General features: G+C 33.5%; 3 protein-coding genes across 3 annotated transcripts; 2 read left to right on the top strand and 1 right to left on the bottom strand.

Moving 5' to 3' along the window:
• The first annotated feature begins 1,727 nt into the window (after positions 1–1,727).
• On the top strand, positions 1,728–3,144 carry LOC125830768 (serine carboxypeptidase-like 50). The gene has a single exon (XM_049509939.1). The coding sequence runs from the start codon at positions 1,767–1,769 to the stop codon at positions 3,120–3,122; it is 1,356 nt and encodes a 451-aa protein (XP_049365896.1). The 5' UTR covers positions 1,728–1,766; the 3' UTR covers positions 3,123–3,144.
• A 1,989-nt stretch (positions 3,145–5,133) lies between these two features.
• LOC125830779 (uncharacterized) lies at positions 5,134–8,613 on the top strand. Its single transcript, XM_049509948.1, has 5 exons — positions 5,134–5,236; positions 6,697–6,851; positions 6,994–7,080; positions 7,371–7,529; positions 8,267–8,613. The coding sequence occupies exons 1-5, from the start codon at positions 5,134–5,136 to the stop codon at positions 8,363–8,365; spliced, it is 603 nt and encodes a 200-aa protein (XP_049365905.1). The 3' UTR covers positions 8,366–8,613.
• Positions 8,614–9,408: 795 nt separating this feature from the next.
• Positions 9,409–12,032, bottom strand: LOC125830761 (formin-like protein 8). Its single transcript, XM_049509932.1, has 2 exons — positions 10,928–12,032; positions 9,409–10,850 (listed from the first exon to the last, which is right to left on the bottom strand). The coding sequence occupies exons 1-2, from the start codon at positions 12,004–12,006 to the stop codon at positions 9,524–9,526; spliced, it is 2,406 nt and encodes an 801-aa protein (XP_049365889.1). The 5' UTR covers positions 12,007–12,032; the 3' UTR covers positions 9,409–9,523.
• Between the last annotated feature and the right edge of the window lie 6,569 nt (positions 12,033–18,601).

Here is an 18,601-nt window from a genome sequence, read left to right as displayed (position 1 = left end):
CTCTTGATTAGCTTTTCATGAGCTCGATTCATGATAAAAGAAATAAGAACATTTAAAGAAAAGAATCAAATATTTTATTTTTTTTTAATTTGGTAATAACAAGCAATTTACAAATCTATGTCATAGAACTAAGAGTTCCTAATCTTTGGACTTTGTATGAAGTTCAACTGGAGAGTTACTTTTGTTTGCATTTTGCTTCCTGATATTTATGGTTCTTCCTCCACAATTATTGGTTTTTTATTGCTTACTGGAGAATGGAGATGACCATGTCATTGCTCTAATTCATGTCAGGCAACACTGCTCTCTGACATCAAGCATTTCCACCTGAACAATCAGAAAAGAGATCAAAGCTTATTAGGATGGAGAACGTTAACATCGATGCCAATGCTCCAACTCCTCAACATGTATTCAAATAACTGAAGAGGAACATGTGGGGTTTGAGGATGATGCTGAGAAGCTAATTCATTTACTGACTAAAGAAACAGAGGATTTGGATAGTATATCTATTGTTGGCATGCCTGGTCTAGGGAAGGCAACTTTGGTCACAAAGATATTCAAAGATCCTTCTATTGTTTTGTCGCTTTGACATTCGAGCATGGTGTACTTCCTCACAAACAAATAATATGACAGCTGTTATTGACATGTTTGGGCAAGTCGCCGGTGTGCAAGCACCATGTGCATTCCAGTGACGGTCTGGCTGATATGTTGTGCAAATCTTTGATAGGCAAATAATATCTCATTGTGTTGGATGATTTGTGGGAAGTCGAGGCGTGGGGTTAGTTAAGATTATGTTTTCCAGTTGGTGGAAATGGAAGCAGAATTATCGACTTAAACAAGTAGCAGAAGAACTCATGCGACATGATGATCCATAGTCTTGGATTCGTTTGAAAATGTTGCTGAAGTAACTGAAAAGGAAACTTTGCTCCCTGAACTCCGGGTGCTGGAATGCAAGTTCATTTGAAGATATCGTGGGTTTGTCAATGTAGTGATGAATATTTTTCCCCAAGGAAAACATGTATTAAGCGAGGTATTGATCCCTAGTCCTCTAATCGTTTGGTATAGTGTATTAATAAAAATAATGCATCTATTAACTATGTATATTAGTAATATCTTATTTGGTACTCATTTTTTCATGCTATGTATAACTAATGTTTGCTCTATTGTGTATTAAAATGTGTATTACTAATACCATGAATTTCTAGCTACAAGTAATGCAAGAATTTTAATGTGCATTAGCATGGTTAAAGACTTCACTTCCTTGTGAAGGGTATCTTATACACCAAACCAAATCATTCATAAGAAATAATCTATATATATATTTTTATTTTTATTTTTACCGTGGTTTCCGGGCGTCGCTTTGCGAACCCGACTAGCTGTACCCACCGGGTCCCGCTGTTTCAAGGCGGGTCCACCACGGTTAGTTCCCCGGGGCCCTGGAGACGCGGCCGGTTTGTAATGCCTCCAGTGGCCCTGCTGGGGCTCGAACCGGCGACCTGAAGGACTTTGTCCCAGGCCTTTACCAGTTGAGCTACCCCTCAGGGTTAGAAATAATCTATATATGATTATCGCAAGTATTATTAATACACTTTATTTAACTTTATTCTTATACGCTTTACCAAATGTCCCCTTTTAACCTTCCTCTCTCCCCCACCCCCACCCACTCACCCTCTTTTTGGAATCTTTTCCCACAGGAATCTTTATTTGCTCAGTGCATCAGTGCCCAGTGCCCACTTCTTTCACACTCACTCCATCAAGATTTGCCATTGATGGATTTCAAGCTCCTCTCTGTTCTCATCTTCCACTACTTCCTAATCAATTCATCAACAATCTATGCATCTCTTCCACTCCCTAAACAATCTCTCCCCACTAAGTCCGGCTACCTCACCGTCAATGACACAACCAGCTCCGCCATTTTCTACACATTCTACGAAGCTCAAAATCTCACCACACCTCTTTCTCAAACCCCACTTCTCATTTGGCTTCAAGGCGGACCTGGATGCTCCTCTATGCTCGGAAACTTCTACGAATTAGGTCCTTGGCGAGTCTCTTCTTCTCACAGACAAAACGTCGAACATGTAGAGCTCAATTATAATCCTAGATCTTGGAATCGGATTTTTGGGCTGCTTTTCCTTGATAATCCAATTGGTGTTGGATTTAGCATTGCTGCAACACCTGAAGAAATCCCGAGGAACCAAAAAGACGTGGCGAAGCACTTATATATCGTGATCAAAAAGTTTATCGAGCTGAATAAATCATTCAAGGATCGGCCTATTTACATCACGGGTGAGAGTTATGCTGGCAAATATGTGCCAGCAATTGGATATCAAGTTTTGAAGAAAAATGTCAGGTTGCCGGTTCGTAGTAGAGTGAATTTGGTTGGTGTTGTCATTGGTAACGGGCTAACTGATCCGATTAGCCAAGTGGCTACTCATGCTGCAAATGCGTATTACTTTGGATTGATAAATGACAAACAAAGGGGACAACTAGAGTTGCTTCAAGAAAAGGCGATTTCATTGGCAAAGAATGGTGATTGGAGTGAAGCAACGAATGCTCGAAGTAAAGTCTTGAACACATTACAAAACATGACTGAAATGCCAACTTTGTATAACATTAGAAGGCATAAGCCATACCAAAACCATTTGGTAGCGGAGTTTTTGAACAATGTTGAGGTGAAAAAGGCGTTAGGAGTGAATGAAACTATTGTTTTTGAGGTGTGTAGTAAGGTGGTGAGGGAAGCATTACACGAAGATTTGATGAAGAGTGTGAAGTATATGGTGGAGTTTCTTGTCAAGAATACTAAAGTTTTGTTGTATGAAGGTCAGTTGGATTTGAGAGTTGGCTTAGTGTCAACCGAGGCGTGGGTGAAGAGAATGAAGTGGGAAGGAATCGACAAGTTCTTGGAAGCAGATAGAAAAGCTTGGAGAGTTAACGACGAGCTAGCAGGGTATGTGCAGAAATGGAGGAACTTAAGCCATGTTGTGGTATTGGATGCTGGGCATTTGGTTCCACATGATCAACCATTGAATTCTCAGGCCATGATTGAAGATTGGGTACTTGAAAAGGGAGTTTTTGCTAATGATCAAATTGAAAACTTGTCCACCAATTTGTTTGATGTTCTTTAGTACTATGTTGCTCGAACTTTTCAAAAATGTCTCTGGATGCATGTTGGATCGTCCAAAAGTTGTGCATTTTTAGAGGATCCAACGCGGGTACAACTGCATTTTTGGAGAGTCCAAGCAACATAGCTTTAGGATGTAGCAAGGTACTTGTTTTGACTTTGTAAGAGATCATAGTATATGTTGTTATTTCCTCCTTCAATGAGTTGTTTAAAACTCCTTTAAGGTGTTTTTTTGTGATTTCATTAATCCTCTACTTTATTCTCACGAGTCTATCGGAAACAATCTTTCTATCTCTATACGACAGTGATAAGGTTTGCATACACTATACCCTCTCCCGACCTCACTTTATTGGACTACACTGAATATGTAATTGTTGTTGACTTGTTGTCTAATTTATTCTTCATAGCTAATTAGCTCCTTTGGATAAGTCCTAGATATTCTTGCTTAATGTAATTACAATTACAAAATCTTGCTTAATGCAATTACAATTATATTCTTATTTATATTTTGACTAGAATATTAAGAGAAAAAATCCTTAACTAATAGTAGTACTGTCATATGGATCTTGTTGTTAGACTAATTTTTTTAATAGCAAATGCCTACTTGTTTTTTAAATTAAAGTCATACTCCCATGTTCACCAAATGAGATGGGGGAGAAGAGAGTGAGGAAAAAAAAAACATTATTAAGCAAAAATATGTCCTCTCACACGCTTTGAATACGTGTAAATAATCAGAGGCGAATCTAGAATTTCAAAAAGACGGGTGCATCATTGTCAAGGGAGGCTCTGTCCCTTTAAGAAAAAAAACAACTAATTTAGGCTTTCAAATTTTAGGGGCCTTATTTATTTTAGCAATAATAAATATAGGTTTTTCAAAATAAAATATTAAATACATTTGCAAAATAAATAAATTTTATTATAAGAAAAAGTCATTAGAAGAATTTTAAAAAGGCTGAATGCAGAAACTCTACACTCAAACCAGTAAACCATCTAGTTGTTTGTGTTCATGGGTTCCTTCGATTGCTATTTGATATATTTTAAAAATTATACAAGTAATACATCGATTTTTGTCGGATGACCACGGGTTCAGATGACCCATTTTTTAAGCTTAAATTCGCCCTACATACAATACACCAACCTTTCGAGTATGGTTAGTTTGTTAATATTAAATGCGAACTTCTTGTTTTTATAAAAAAATATTCAAGTCAGACCCAAATATTCACCAAATGAGATGTGAAAGAAGAGGGGTAGATAGAAAATATGTAATCTCACGAACCGCGAATTTTGACTTATAAGTCATAGAACTTAAAGGGAAAAGGATCTGAAAAATATTTCAATTTTGACCGAAATTACTGTTACAATACCAAACTTTATGGAGGATCTTTTACCCCTGCACTATTTAATAGTGTATTTTAAAGGTATATATGTGCCCACGTGAACATCATAAATATTGCATTATTTTAAATAGTATCATAACAGCAATTTCGATCAAAGTTGGAGTATTTTTCAAACCATTTTCCCTAAAAATAAGTACTTAAAAAAAACTTTTTTTTTATTTCACCTAAACACTACAAAAGTAATTAAAGCTTATAAATACCTAAAATAAGTCAATTCAAATAGGCTCTATTTGAAGTTGTGATTTTTAAAACTTCAAATTGCGTTTGAACATGCATTCATTCTTGTGATGTTCCGAGGGTGGAAGTTCCAAAACTGGGCCAATTTTTGAAACTTTAAACTACTATCAAAATCAATCCAAAATCTACGATCAAGCAAAATTCGATTTGTCAAACCTGATCCATTTATCAACGCCCACCCACCCAATAATCCGTGACCCGACCCATATCATTGACCCAAAAACCAGAGAAGATATTTAAGTAATCATAGATAACAACCGGTTAATCTGTTGCACTGCTGCTCCACTTTGAACCACTCAACTCTCAATTTCTCAAGTAACTCCATATTTCTTCTCTCATTCATAAGAAAAAAAAAAAACTCAGCTCTTTCTAAACTTAACAATGGCTTCAACAGCTTATGGTGGTGGCCTTTTGTGCAAAAGTAGAGTTTCTTCTTTGATGAGTATCTCTTCTTTTCCTTTGATGCAACCTAGAATCAGACCAGGTCAGTAATACGCGGAATCAGGATTTGAAGTTTATAAGTTTTGAAACACCACATAACTTGCTTTAGTTATTGAGTTTGCAATTAAATATTTATACGTATTTAATTAATTTTCTAATGCAAATTAGGATCTAAACATGAGTTACTGGGTTTCTGTCCCTGAGTGAATATCTATGTAAGGTGTAGTTGTTACATATTGGCTTTTCCATTTACTTGTATATATTCACTCCATCATAATTTATGTAGCAGCTTTTGACTTGACACAAAAACTTTTGAAAAAATGAATACTTTTGAAATTTGTGGTTTACGAACATTTAAATATTTCTGTATGTAAAAGGAAAATTTTAAAGTTAAATTATTTTTAATTATACAAAAAAAAAAGTGTGTAGCATAAATTAGGACGGAGAGAGAGTATGTAACAAATGTTACTCAATCAATCAACTGTGACTCAATCTCAAACTAGTTGAGATCGACTATACAAATTCTGCTATGTTTAAAAGATTCTATGTTTATGTTGGTTGTGAACTTACCAATATCCGACTTCTTAACGAAGGCTAATTGATCAAAATAAAGTTTGGTTACTTTGCTATACTCTGAATTGCTTTATAGGTAGAAAAGCCTTGCAATGTCTCATTTTGCAATCTTGTAGAATCAATAGCTATTTATTTTTTTGAATCAGTAGCTATTGTTGTATGACTAAGAGATAATTTATATTCATGATCCAAGATTGCTCCTTTCCTTTCTCGAAGAGAATGGTTTAGTGAAAAAAAAGGTTTCGGCTATAAGTTAACATCTTTGTGATGAAGAAAGGGAGGAGACATTCTTTAAATCTTCCAAATTCAACGTGTCATATTTGTTATGCTTCATTATATGAAATTGGAGCAGGTTCAGAATAAGCCAGTGAATTCGTCCATTTAAAATTTTAGTTATAGGTGATCATGTTGGATATTTTGTAATATATATAGAGGTCTTAAATTGAACAGATATATTTGTTTACAAAAGAACATGACTATTATGAAAAGTCATCTCTAAAGTTCTATAAATATAAGGACTCTCTAGAAGTAGCCTAAGAATAAATTTGCAGGTATATACAAGGGCTTTGTTGTATCCCGAAGGGAATTGCTTGTATTGTCCCCAATATGTATACAGGCAATATCTCTTTATAGAAAGTGATTTTTCACACCTCAAAGCATTTCTTCTTCAATTATATTTCCTATTATTTTTCTTACATATCCTACACCTACAAAGAGTGCACATCATAATTTAATTAATGCAAAAGAGTTTATCTCAAGAATGTGAGTGTTTCCAACAAATTCCTTATCACGCTTCTTGCATTTTGTAGATGTTAATTAGTGTTAGAAATCTGATAGAGTTATGGAGGAACCTTTCATGTTCAACTTTGAAATTCAAGTTTCAATTGGTTGATCAAGAAATCGTATGTTATACGTTTGTCTGACTTGCAGAAATAACTTACTCCCAGAGACATCTCAGAGTCGGAACTTCCTCTCTCCTAAGGAATGTATCCCACAACATGAGCATGAAGAAAGTTCCACGTATGATCACCAGAGCTAGCTCAGAACCGAGTGGCAGTAGCGATGGAGCTCTTGGCCAGGATAAGGCATGTTGTGTTTGCATTCTCTTTTATGAACTATGCATATGATTCTTTTTTTTTTATTCTCGCATCATCTGTTTGGAGAAATTTCACTCCGTTTTCCTTATTAGAAGTATGTCCTCTTTTCAATGATTTGATGCTGATGCAGACACCATTTGGATATACGAGAAAGGATGTTCTATTGATCGGACTTGGAGTTACCCTTCTAGGGGTTGGCTTAAAGAGTGGATTGGAGGTACTTCTATCATTTGTTTACATCTTCAGTATCTTTTTCACTCATATGGTTCTTCTTTTTTCAATGGAAATAAATGCTTCTGTACTTTGTGAAAAGCTTTTTGGGTGATAATTATTAGTCCATAGGTACACCAAAAGAGAGTTTATGTTATCTAAGGTGTATATGGATGCTATCGCAGTTTTAGGAAGCGGTTTCTGCCAATCCTTCTTTCATATACTTTTATGTTTTGCTTGTGTTCCGGTTCAATATATGCTTGTCGGTAATAACTTTGGTCCAAATATCTCATGCAGTACTTGGGGTTTGACCCTTTACAAGCTGGAAATGTAGTTCAATTAGTCCTGGTCTTGGGTCTAACAGTTGGATGGATCTCAACATACATCTTCCGGGTTTCAAACAAGGAAATGACATATGCTCAACAATTACGAGACTATGAAAGCAAAGTCATGGAGGTGCAGTATTTTGATTAACGTTCAACTAATCTGTCTGTTTCACTTATTCTTTAGAATGACATCTTCTGTTTGCTGAACATAATTTTAAAGAAACATACTAATCAGATGCATAGAGATTAAAATTTACAGTAAAACCTTCTAAGCTTTACGTAATTAGTAAATATCACACTAACTTCAACCACATATATCTTTTTTATTTTCTTCTATCTACCATTTAATTGAAAAAACAAACGAGGCTAAATATTTCTTTGATCAATTTACTGGTCTTGCAGCTGTTATCCTTTATTGTGTTGTGAATGATTTTTAGTATTTTCGAAAGGGGGTCAAGTTAAGAGTTCATAGTAGAGGAACATTGACCTGAACTACCCCTATAAAATGTAACATTTCATGTTCCATCAAATTGATTCATTCTAGCACTCTTGCTAATTCTTCAGCTGATAACGAACTCCTATATTAGATTGTATCGTGCTAAGGAAAAACAGAACTACATTTTCTGAAGCTAGGATTCTATTGCTAGTCAGTAGTCACAAGCTGAAGCTTGTCATATAGTTTTCGGGCAAAACTGGGATTGCTTCTTTAACTTGAGATATTATTTCTGGCTCCAACCTTTTTTATGCATATTGAATAATATGAAATCAATCTTACCTGAGAGTTGGTTCATCTTAGGGATTATTTCATCACAAGATTTTTCTGTAATTGCTTTATGGGGTTGAGCCTTAACTTTGCCCAACTTGCAGAAACGGTTAGAGAGCTTAACAGAAGCAGAGTTACAAGTATTGCTTGAGCAGGTTGAAGAAGAGAAGACCCGCCTGACTAGTGGCGAAGAGGTCAAATAGATATTTGTTTTCCTCATGGCCCTCATCCTTTCATGCCTACGTATCGTTGGACCTTGTTATCCATGGAAAATGCTCTAGACCACAATGAAGGCTGTACAATAGTCAATATATGTTTGCCCTAACATTTGATGATCATATCCAACTTGATAAACAATTCTGGAATGAAAAAGGTTCCCCTAGGTGGGGAGTTCATGTTCTGTAAATTGTTTAGGATTATATAGAAAAATACATGATATACGAACTATTATGTATCGCTTGTGCATTCATTTTTGCCATTACTATTCAAGCAAGAACATAAATGTGATAAAACAATGTATTGCTTGTGAGTTGTGTATTGATTGTTATCTTTTCTATTCAAGCAAAGAATGGAAGTGTGATAAAGCAACTATTTTGGAGATCATTTTGTATTTCCACCTTAGCCATGTTAGTTCTTAGATGCATACTGATAATAAACATGAATCTTGAGTTCGAACTAAACCTCAAAAGATAGCTCATCTGGTGAGGATTGTCCGAGACCATAACCTCAGCCCATGTGGGAGACTTCCTTCCCTCGTGAGCGGAGGAATGGACACCTGGTGCATGGACAATATAACATGGGGACTAACATAGGGTTAACCAAGAATATAGATGGTTAGACTCTGATACCATCTGAAGAAAATGGTCTTCGAGTTTAACTCAACCTCAAAAGTTAGTCCACGAGATGAAAGATTGCTAAAGATCATATAAGGAGACCACAAATCATTCGATCAACTGATGTGGGAGACTAAACACATTGTTGTACTTACACTAGAAGCCTTAAACATTCTATGCAACTAAGAAATTTTTGGAATAATAATCCATTTGCAGGTATGTGCATATTGAAAGTGTGGATTTCCCTAAAAACTCATGGATGATTGATTTAGAAGGTTTCTGGTGAAACGTGAAACGTGGATACTACAACAACATATTCAGTGTAATCGCACAAAGTAGCATTTGGCTGATGAAACGCAGATAAGGAAAAAAAATGAATTTCATCTCACATAATCATGAAACACTAGGAAAAGAATCTCAAAAAGTTTAAATCATTAGTGAAACAAATGTGTGTACACTTAAAAATACTTTATACTTTCCTCTCTATGTACAGAACTTGATCCCTTTCGAATTTTTTGTCTGGTATATTCATGAATCATCGCTAGAATCAGAAGACGAACTGCTCTTGGAAATGTCTGATAAGAAGTTAGCAGGCAATTTTGGGAATCTGACAGCTCTACTATTTTCCATTCCTGGTGATGATGATCCTCCAACAGCTACAAGTGGTTTCTTTTTCTGCATGTTTCTTGTAATCTCTACACAAACTTTATCAACCATTTCTAGGAAATCTTTAACTATGGCGAATAGTTGAAGTGGTTGCCATCCTTTATCATCTGTAGCTCCTGCTTGATAATAATCTGTTGTTTTCTTTACGAGTTCCATTACTCTATCTTGTTCGTCTCTCACTGTTTTCATTTCTTTTTCAGCAGCATCCAGGAATTTCTTCATCTCTTTTCCGAATAGTCCTTTAACATTGTCGCGTTGTGTCAAATGTGTCCTGATTTCAGATATCTGAGCTGTTAGCATCGGGCACGTCTTGGACAGCAAGTCATAGTCTATTGCAGCTGCTTTCTTTACATTACTAAATGCAGAACTTAGGCCACCCACAATTGGTAAGCCAAGCATCATATACTCCTTCTCTGTCTCATCATTTTCTGTAGTGTTCTTTGATGTTGGAATGGCGCTGTTCGCAGTAGTCTGGCTATTGCTACGCTTCATACTTTGATTACGATTGAGAACGCAACGTTTTCCTTCTGCTCTGACTACTTCTTGCACAACAAAGTGAAGTAATGTGGTCTTACCATCCATACTTTTCACATCAGAGAGTTTTCTGAGAGCAGTAAGTTTAAATGCTTGTGCATTTCCTCTTGAAGTTCCGGCATTCATTCTATTCCCTGCTTTCAGAATGGCTTCAAGAAGTTTCAAGAACAATCTTTGAGCTTTAAGCTCCTTGCAAGACAATTCAAGTGTTTGTAAATACTCTTTATGATGCTGAATTTCTGTCCCATAATTTGGTCTAAAAAGCATGGCGTTGAAACGAGTAAAGGCGGATGGAACAGCTTTTAGTATATGAAAGAGGAAAGATTCAGCATCAGCTAATCTGGTGGGATCTCCTTCAAATGCAAGAACTTCTGCTTCCTCTTCTTTTGTTGGAGCTATTCTGCAGAGTTTCTCTAGAGTATCAACACTTAAACCTTGTCCATCGACAAGTGCATCGATAATCTCTTTACGAGTAACACCAAGAGACCTGAGTACAATTGCAATATTTTGTGACTTCCTGGTTTCAAGAATGAATATCTGAGAAGGTGGACCTGATATATCTGCTCTTGGACTCAAAGCTCTACTTTCTGTTCCTGAGGGCTTTTTATTTGTAGCAACACATCCAAATAAAGCCTCCATAAGATCTCCATCAAACCTACATGAAAGGTAAACAATGATTGAGTACAAATTATACATATGGAACACAAAAAGGAGAGATGAAAAGATGTTTACTTGAACGATCCACGATCGAGTTTGTCCCAGACCATTGAATGCTCAACATTAGCATTCAATTTATCCCAATGCAATGGCTTTAGTTTCACTTTATCATTTCCACTTCCTGAAGCCCCTGAACTTGATGATGAAGGCAATCCACTAGGATGAGTAGGTGGTGGAGGGCCTTTCTTTAGTCCTGGTGGCGGTGGTGGTGGTGGACCAGGCGCCTTTGGAATCGCTGATACAGACAATGGCGGTGCTGGTGGTGGTGGTGGTGGCGGAGGAGCTCGTGATTCGAGTTGACTTGATGATTCTTGTTTCTCCATAGGCTTAAAAACAATCCCATCCTCAGGAGTTGGTTGTTTATTTTCCAAATCAAGCCAAGAAGGGCTTTGAGAAGTTGAAGATTTGCCTCTAAGCAGAGGCAATTCTTGAATTGGATGATCTGATTTCTTCCGTCCACCGACCCCTCGACTGATCATCCTCTTCTCTTCTTCTTCATCTCTCAATGCATTAACAAACACTTTCTTCTTCTTGAAACTCTCTTTCCTCTGTTCACCACTTTCCAATTTCCTCCAATAAAGCACATCCAATCCATTTTCATCAACAATCACCCCTTTTAAATTCCCTTCAAATTTCAAGAATTGATCTTGAACAACCCCAGGTGTAGCACTAGCACCAGCACCACTAGTACCACCACCCCGTGGATCACCAATCGCGCTACCTTCTTGTTGTTTTCTCCTACGCCTCGAGTACCTAACAAGGAAAAAGAACAAAAGAGCAGATAACACAACAGTACTAGCAGCAGTCACACCAATAGCAGTTCCAACAGCCTTGCTTGATGATGTATTTGGTGTTGACACGGAAGGCGGTGGCGCAAGCGTATCAGTGGGGGCCGGTGGAAGTAGCGGAGGAGGAGATGATGATGACGGTGGTGATCGTTGAACGGGTGGAATAGGAGGAGGGAGAAGATTAGGCAAAGGAAAAGGAAAGAAAGTTTCTACATTTTGTGATTGAGATGAAACATTTGGAACAATTGAAAGAATGTAAAAAATGAAGAGATAAAGAATCATAGAGAGGCAAAAATTGATAGCCATATTGTAAAGAGAGTTTTTTGAAATTGAGAAGAAGAAATTTGGTTTATGTTGAGCATTGTTGTTGAAAAACTCTTCTCTCTTTCTTGGATTTGGTATATGGTTTTCTTGCTGACACTTTCAAAAGGGGAGTAGTTAATTTTTCCCGGTATTTTAAGCTCTTTAATTTACAAGAGAAATAATGTTGCAAATGACCAAAATACCCCTTACCTAAACCGAAAATTATATTTTATATAAGCTGACGTATATTGCAGAGGCGGAGTCAAGGTTTCAATTTTATAGGTTCTGACCTTTTTTTTTATGACCATGGTTTCAGGGTTAACTTTCGCACGGGATACCTGGCACATCTCACTAGTAACATGTACTCCCTCCGTTCCTATTTAGTTGTTCATATTTCCTCTTTTAGTTGTCCCCATTTAGTTGTCTATTTTGACAAATCAAGAAAGGACAATAATTTTTTTCCTATTATACCCTTATTTAAATAAAGTTGTCATAAATAAAGTAAATAAACTTATGAACTTCCCAACATTGATTAGTTATCTTGAGTTAATTTATTTTGGAATTGTAAATTGTATTGTAAGGGTAAAATTGTAACTTCACTATGCTAATCATTGTTGTCTTAATCTGTGTGACATTTCTAAAGTGGACAACTAAATAGGGATGAAGGGAGTACTAGGTAACTCTGTGGTTCTGAAATTTAGAATGATGATTTCAAGTGTTGATTACTGAGTTTGGAATTTAATGTGTACATATTTAATAAATTTCTTATCATGAGTATATTGATTGAGCAAAAGTTATTGAATTTGGTCAAATTATGTATCTAGATTTCTACCTACGCCTTAGGTGATTGATGGGAGCGAGTCCATTTGAATTCATTATTTTTATATATATCATAAACATTTATGTGAAAAACCTTGGATACTACTCTATCGGTTCATTTTTGCTGGTTCGATTTGAATTTTACATATGCTTTAGGGATTGTTTGGTTACTTTAATTTAGTACACGTGATTAGGTGATATATAATTAGAGTTAAGTTTTGGAATTAAATTTAAGAAATAATAATTGATATGGCTGTTTAACCATAATATTTGTATTGATTAATGTTTAGTCTCATATCTTGAAAAATGATTTGAAAAATAAATAATTAATGTTAAGAGTAAAATGTGAGGGAAAAAATATGTTTTTCTCTTAATATATTTCAAGTGATAAGTACAAGTATGAATATATTTATAGTACAATGAACAAATAAAAATAAATAAAATTTTAAATCCGTATTTTCGACGAATTCAAAACGTTGAACTCACTAATTTTAAATCGTGAATGTAATATTTGTGTACTATACATGACATATAGTTGTGAAAGTAGCTCAGTTCGTTTACTTTTTCTAGTAGTAATTGGCCAAAACATTGAAAAAGTCTCCATATTTGCTGGCTTTTCCCTTTTATTTTGACCATATTTTAAACACTAGGGTTATGCCTATGCAATTATTTTATTCTTATATATTTATATTTTCAACAATTAATTATTAATGACATCTCATAGAAATAAAAAGTCAGAAGGACTCTATCAACATAAATTAACGTACCAACAAATTTGAAAAATATAGTTTATGATACGTACTTTTACGTAACAGTAATATTTTACAAAAAAAAAATTAGAACTTTTTATTTTATTTTCTATTTTGGGGTTTGATATTCATATTGGAGCCGATTAAATTCGAATTCGCCTCGAAAAGTTCTACATTGGGTAAAGTGCTCCCTAACAAAGTAGATTTCATATTCAAGGAAACTCGAGCCCGAGTCTTATGACTAAAGATGAATGAGTAATTACTATTCTACTATAACCGTGGTTGGTAGAACTTTTCTTATGATAGAAGGAGCTTGGAAAGAAACAAATAACTAGTGGATTTATTTAATTATTTATTTAAGTTGGCTTTTAAAAGATTATTATAGTGAATAGAATTGAATTGGCAAAATAATTATTTCTTTAATTGTGTGTGGCCAAACAAGGACTTAGTTGACACATCATAGGAAAGTTGTTCACCAAAACATAATTTTTGTTATCTAGAAAGATCTAAGCAAATACATCTTTACTTAATCCTTTATAGGAAAGTTGTTGAAAAGAGACAACTAATCTTTATCTAATCATAATCATTTTTTAATAATTGTTATTAAATATCTGATACCTATTAAAGTTCTGATTAATTTAAATTTGTATCGCATAAGATTCATTTCGAAAAAAAAAAACTTTCAAAATTTTCAATTTGAGTTTTTTTTTTTTTTTTTTTTTTTTTAAGAATGAAGAAATTTTATTTATCTTACCAAATTTTTTCATTGAATTTTTTTTTGAAAGTCAATGAAAACACCTGGTAACCTTTTACACTTGTTGGATTGTAGTGCATGTGAGTTTTTCAAGAGAAGTTGGCATTATTCAATAGTCAAAGATTGTCTTGATTTCATCAAATTGGTGCACAGTAGTCATTTATAGTAGCTCAGAAATTTAATGTGTTTGCTTGAATCTTAGGACCATTACTTGTGACTTGTGTAGGTGGAAAATCAATGAGCAAAAAACAAAAAACAAAAAAAAAAAAGGCAACTCATATGTGAGAATAATTATTTTTTTTCTTCCACTTGTACGATCACATTACGTACTGGCTCAAATTTGAAATCTTTGATTAAGAATGGAGTACTCTTAAGTCTCATTATTGCACCACACAATTCATGTTGGTTGTACAATCACATATTAGTTTTTCATTTTCTCTTTATACGCTCCTTAAAAATCATAAAAAAAAAAAAAAATTACTTATTTGCTTGTTAAGAAACTTTTTTAGAACTTTACAAGCTTATTTAGTTGTAAGATTAGAATAGGAAAAAAATATTTATTCTATTTTAGTTTTAATTTGTAAATTGACAAGTAATTTGAAATAATTATTAATGACGTAGACAACTAATATGAGGCGAGGAAAGTATATAATTTTTTAGTCTTATCCGATGTTTTATATCTATTTTTTAGGTACCAATTAATTCAAATTTTGTATAGCATAAATTCTATTAAATGGGGAAATATTCTCTACTAGATGGCTTTTTAAAAAAAAAAATTCAAATGCTCTTTTACATTAGTTTACAATAGAATAGGGATTAGGAAAGATTCAACTATATGTACTATTGATTATGATGTATTAACCGCTTAATTGTTTTTTTAGAAACATTAAGAAAAAAACGAGTGAATTCTCTAACAATTGAATATAATTTGAGCAATTTGTCTGAAAGGACATTTGACTATACTTTAGTTGATCGTCACTTTAATCCGTATAATTAAAATGTACGATTATCTCTAAATACCAATTATAAGATAAATTAGTAGCACATTCAAATTATCAAATTTTGTATATGTAGAAAATAAGTATAAATAAAGTTATATTAACATTTCGGAATTTACTCCCTTAAACTGAAAATAACATTTAAATTTTGAATCTATTACTAAAATAATTGGAACTAAGAGACGGATCTACCCCTAAAGTAGGAGGGCTGCGTGCCCCGAAAACCTCAAAAAAAAAAAATGTATATGTCTTAAATATGAGGTATATATTTTAATTGACATCATCATTCAAAAAGGTCGGATGACTGCATTATTTATTGATACAAAATGCACAAATGATTCTCACATTCTGAATCCAATTGGTATAATTTTCCCAACATTTTTGTAGCTTTAGATCAATAGTACATCTATTAATCTCAAATTTTAAATCCACCTTCGAATGTACCACGTTCAATTCATGGTGTGTAAACCTATATTCTTGAATTTTTCTTATTGTTTGACGACTTCAATGTCCACATGAAAATTGTTAGATGAATTTGATGTCATGCACGGACTACGTTGATGTGATAGCAGCCTTTTAATTACTTTAGGTATTTTGTTTCTATAGATGACATTTTAGAGTACTACACTAAAAACTTTGTTTTGAAGTTTAATTATACTATAAAGTAATTAGGATTAGGTAACTCCAAGTGACCCATTCTTGGATGAATCAATTTGTAGATGAATAATCATCGGATAGATAGAGTAGCGAAGTCAGAATTTTCACTAAAAAAATTAAAATATGAAAAAGTAAATATACGAAAAAATGATGATTCAATATCTCTCTCTATATATATACAAAAAATTTGATGATAAATATGATTTTTCATTTATTTACCCTACATGACTCCGTCCCGCTCAAACATGATTTATAGTTGAGGTTTAGAACACATGATCTCAAAAACCTTTCGCAACCCCTTAACCACTACACTAAACCTTCAGCTATCAACTATCAAGAAGTATCAACACTTATATATATATTTTAAATAAAAATAAATAAAATTTAACTTATCTATACAATGTAATATTTCAGTAAAGGGGTATCACTTGACACCCCTCGAGCAAGGTTACCTCCGCCCCTACATGAAGTGCATAGGAACATACTTATGCTCAAGTTTAGTCAAATACATAAAATCATCTAGTATATAGCATAATCATAATATCATGAAAACATATAATTAACTAATTAAGCATTATATCAAAATAATTACCACCAAGCATACGATCGCCTCCTTCTATATCAAGCTATTAAACACATTTTTATATTTTGTTATATATACAACTTTACAAATTATAAAACTTTTCAAAAATAAGTAATTCGAATTTTAGAATCTCTACTTGCCTCAATCAGAGCCGAGCTTTGTCAACTCATCACTTCAAATTGTACCTTTTAATGGTTGAATAACAAATGAGAGTTGTAGATCATATTAAATTATTAATCAATAAAAGCAAAAATAGAAAAGAATAATTAAAATCCATAATTGTGGATTTCAACTACTCATCGAAGAGCATTTGACTTTATAATATTTTTTCTTTTTTCCTTTTATATGAACGGCGTAAAACTTATTTTCTTGTCCCAAAAAAGATAATCTATTTAGACAATTGCTAATGATAATAATTATGTTATTACTTTCAAAAAAATCTCTATAGATGATTAAGGAGCTTTCTTTTTCAGTAGATGAAATCAGGATGAAACGAATTCGGAAGGCAAGATAAATATCTTCAACAACAAAATTATGTAATATAGTCCATGTCGTAATTTTGGTTTGGCTACAGAAAAAAAATGAAATGAGAAAACAAACGGTAAACAATAATAATATATTTAGCGTAATTTCACAAGTGAAATTGAGGAGAATGATTTGTAGGTGAATTTTGTCCCTACATAGAAGATAGACAAATTATTTAAAAAAACCCTTGGCTCAAATAAAAAAAACAAGCTGTTGACTTCTAAAATCGTATAGACAAATGTATTACTCCTATATGTTAAAATATGGTTTAAAAGTCCAGTTGACATTGACCAACACTGCACGTTTGTCCAAAAAAAAGACAAAAAAGAAGTCTCATAATTTGTAGTTTTGGAAGAATCACACTTTTGGGTATAGTTGTATGGTTCTAATTAATTTGTAGCATTACTTGATCAATATATAACATGTCCAAACATGACAAAACTTTGTCACATACTCAACATATTTTAATAATTTTAGTACTAACAAAAGTTTTAGAAGACTTTGTTATACATGTACATGTATCTAGTGTGATTTACATACGTATTTGAGATACATTGACTCTCTTGCTCATCTCCCTCCTATCTCACTAGCCTCTCTCCTCTCTCCCTCTCTTGTTCGCCTCTTTACCTATGTATGTGTATTTCAGAGTGAATCTGATGGCAAAAATACATGTATCTAGGTATATTTGACGTGAAATTTGGTATAAAAAAACATTAATTAGTGAAACAATATACACTTATTTCAAACTGTAATATGATATAAATATTTGTGTAATTAGACAATTTTTCCTATATATTATGAACAAGGTCCACAAGAATAAATGAGTAGTTTTGGATCCATGGACTTCAATTTTGAATCATTCTCTTTATAGTTGAGTACCACTTTTTGAGTACATTTTGGGCTAGTTTGATGCAATAGTTTAAAAGCCCAAAAAAGAAGTCCATTTATGGTGCAATGATGAAAATGCTCCATTACAAACACCAAGCTTCAAGTGTGTTATTGTATTTGATAGAAATTATAATACACTTAATATAGACCAATTTAAGGATCTTAATAATCTTAACTAACGAAAATGATTTATTTGAACAAAAATCTTAGTCTTTTGACTTACAAATTAATTGTAGAAGGGTTCCGAGTGTAATTTTGATGAAAAAGAAAGTTATTTTTCACTGTCTATGTCGATAAATTACTGGAAATTATATGTTTCCATTCAACGACTATCTTATTAACTTTAGGCATAATATATAAATGTGTTTTTAACTTAGCTTCAGCTAATATTTATGTTCTCAAACTTTGAGTATGTACAAGTATGCACTTTAACTTGTATAAAATGGAACAAGTAAACACATGCATCCTACATGACTTAATATATACAAATCAGTTCGCACGTATCTCACGCGAATTGCCATATTCTTTTTTTGTGTTTTGTAAAGGTGTTATAAAAATGATTTTTTTGTTATGCGTGATAATTGTTTTAAAATATCTATACATAAAATATAATTAGAGCTCCTAA

The sequence above is a fragment of the Solanum verrucosum genome, unplaced genomic scaffold (assembly GCF_900185275.1).
Source record: "Solanum verrucosum unplaced genomic scaffold, falcon-dt-bn FXZP01000154.1, whole genome shotgun sequence".
NCBI lineage: Eukaryota > Viridiplantae > Streptophyta > Magnoliopsida > Solanales > Solanaceae > Solanum > Solanum verrucosum.
This window is presented reverse-complemented; position numbering and strand designations above follow the sequence as displayed.

Bases quoted from the DNA above. Each gene is read 5' to 3' on its own strand.
- LOC125830768 (XM_049509939.1), top strand. From the start codon at position 1,767: ATGGATTTCAAGCTCCTCTCTGTTCTCATCTTCCACTACTTCCTAATC.
- LOC125830779 (XM_049509948.1), top strand. From the start codon at position 5,134: ATGGCTTCAACAGCTTATGGTGGTGGCCTTTTGTGCAAAAGTAGAGTT. The intron at 5,237-6,696 runs GTCAGTAATACG...TCTGACTTGCAG, and splicing joins GCAACCTAGAATCAGACCAG to AAATAACTTACTCCCAGAGA. The intron at 6,852-6,993 runs GCATGTTGTGTT...ATGCTGATGCAG, and splicing joins GAGCTCTTGGCCAGGATAAG to ACACCATTTGGATATACGAG.
- LOC125830761 (XM_049509932.1), bottom strand. From the start codon at position 12,006: ATGGCTATCAATTTTTGCCTCTCTATGATTCTTTATCTCTTCATTTTT. The intron at 10,851-10,927 runs GTAAACATCTTT...CCTTTCATGTAG, and splicing joins CTCGATCGTGGATCGTTCAA to GTTTGATGGAGATCTTATGG.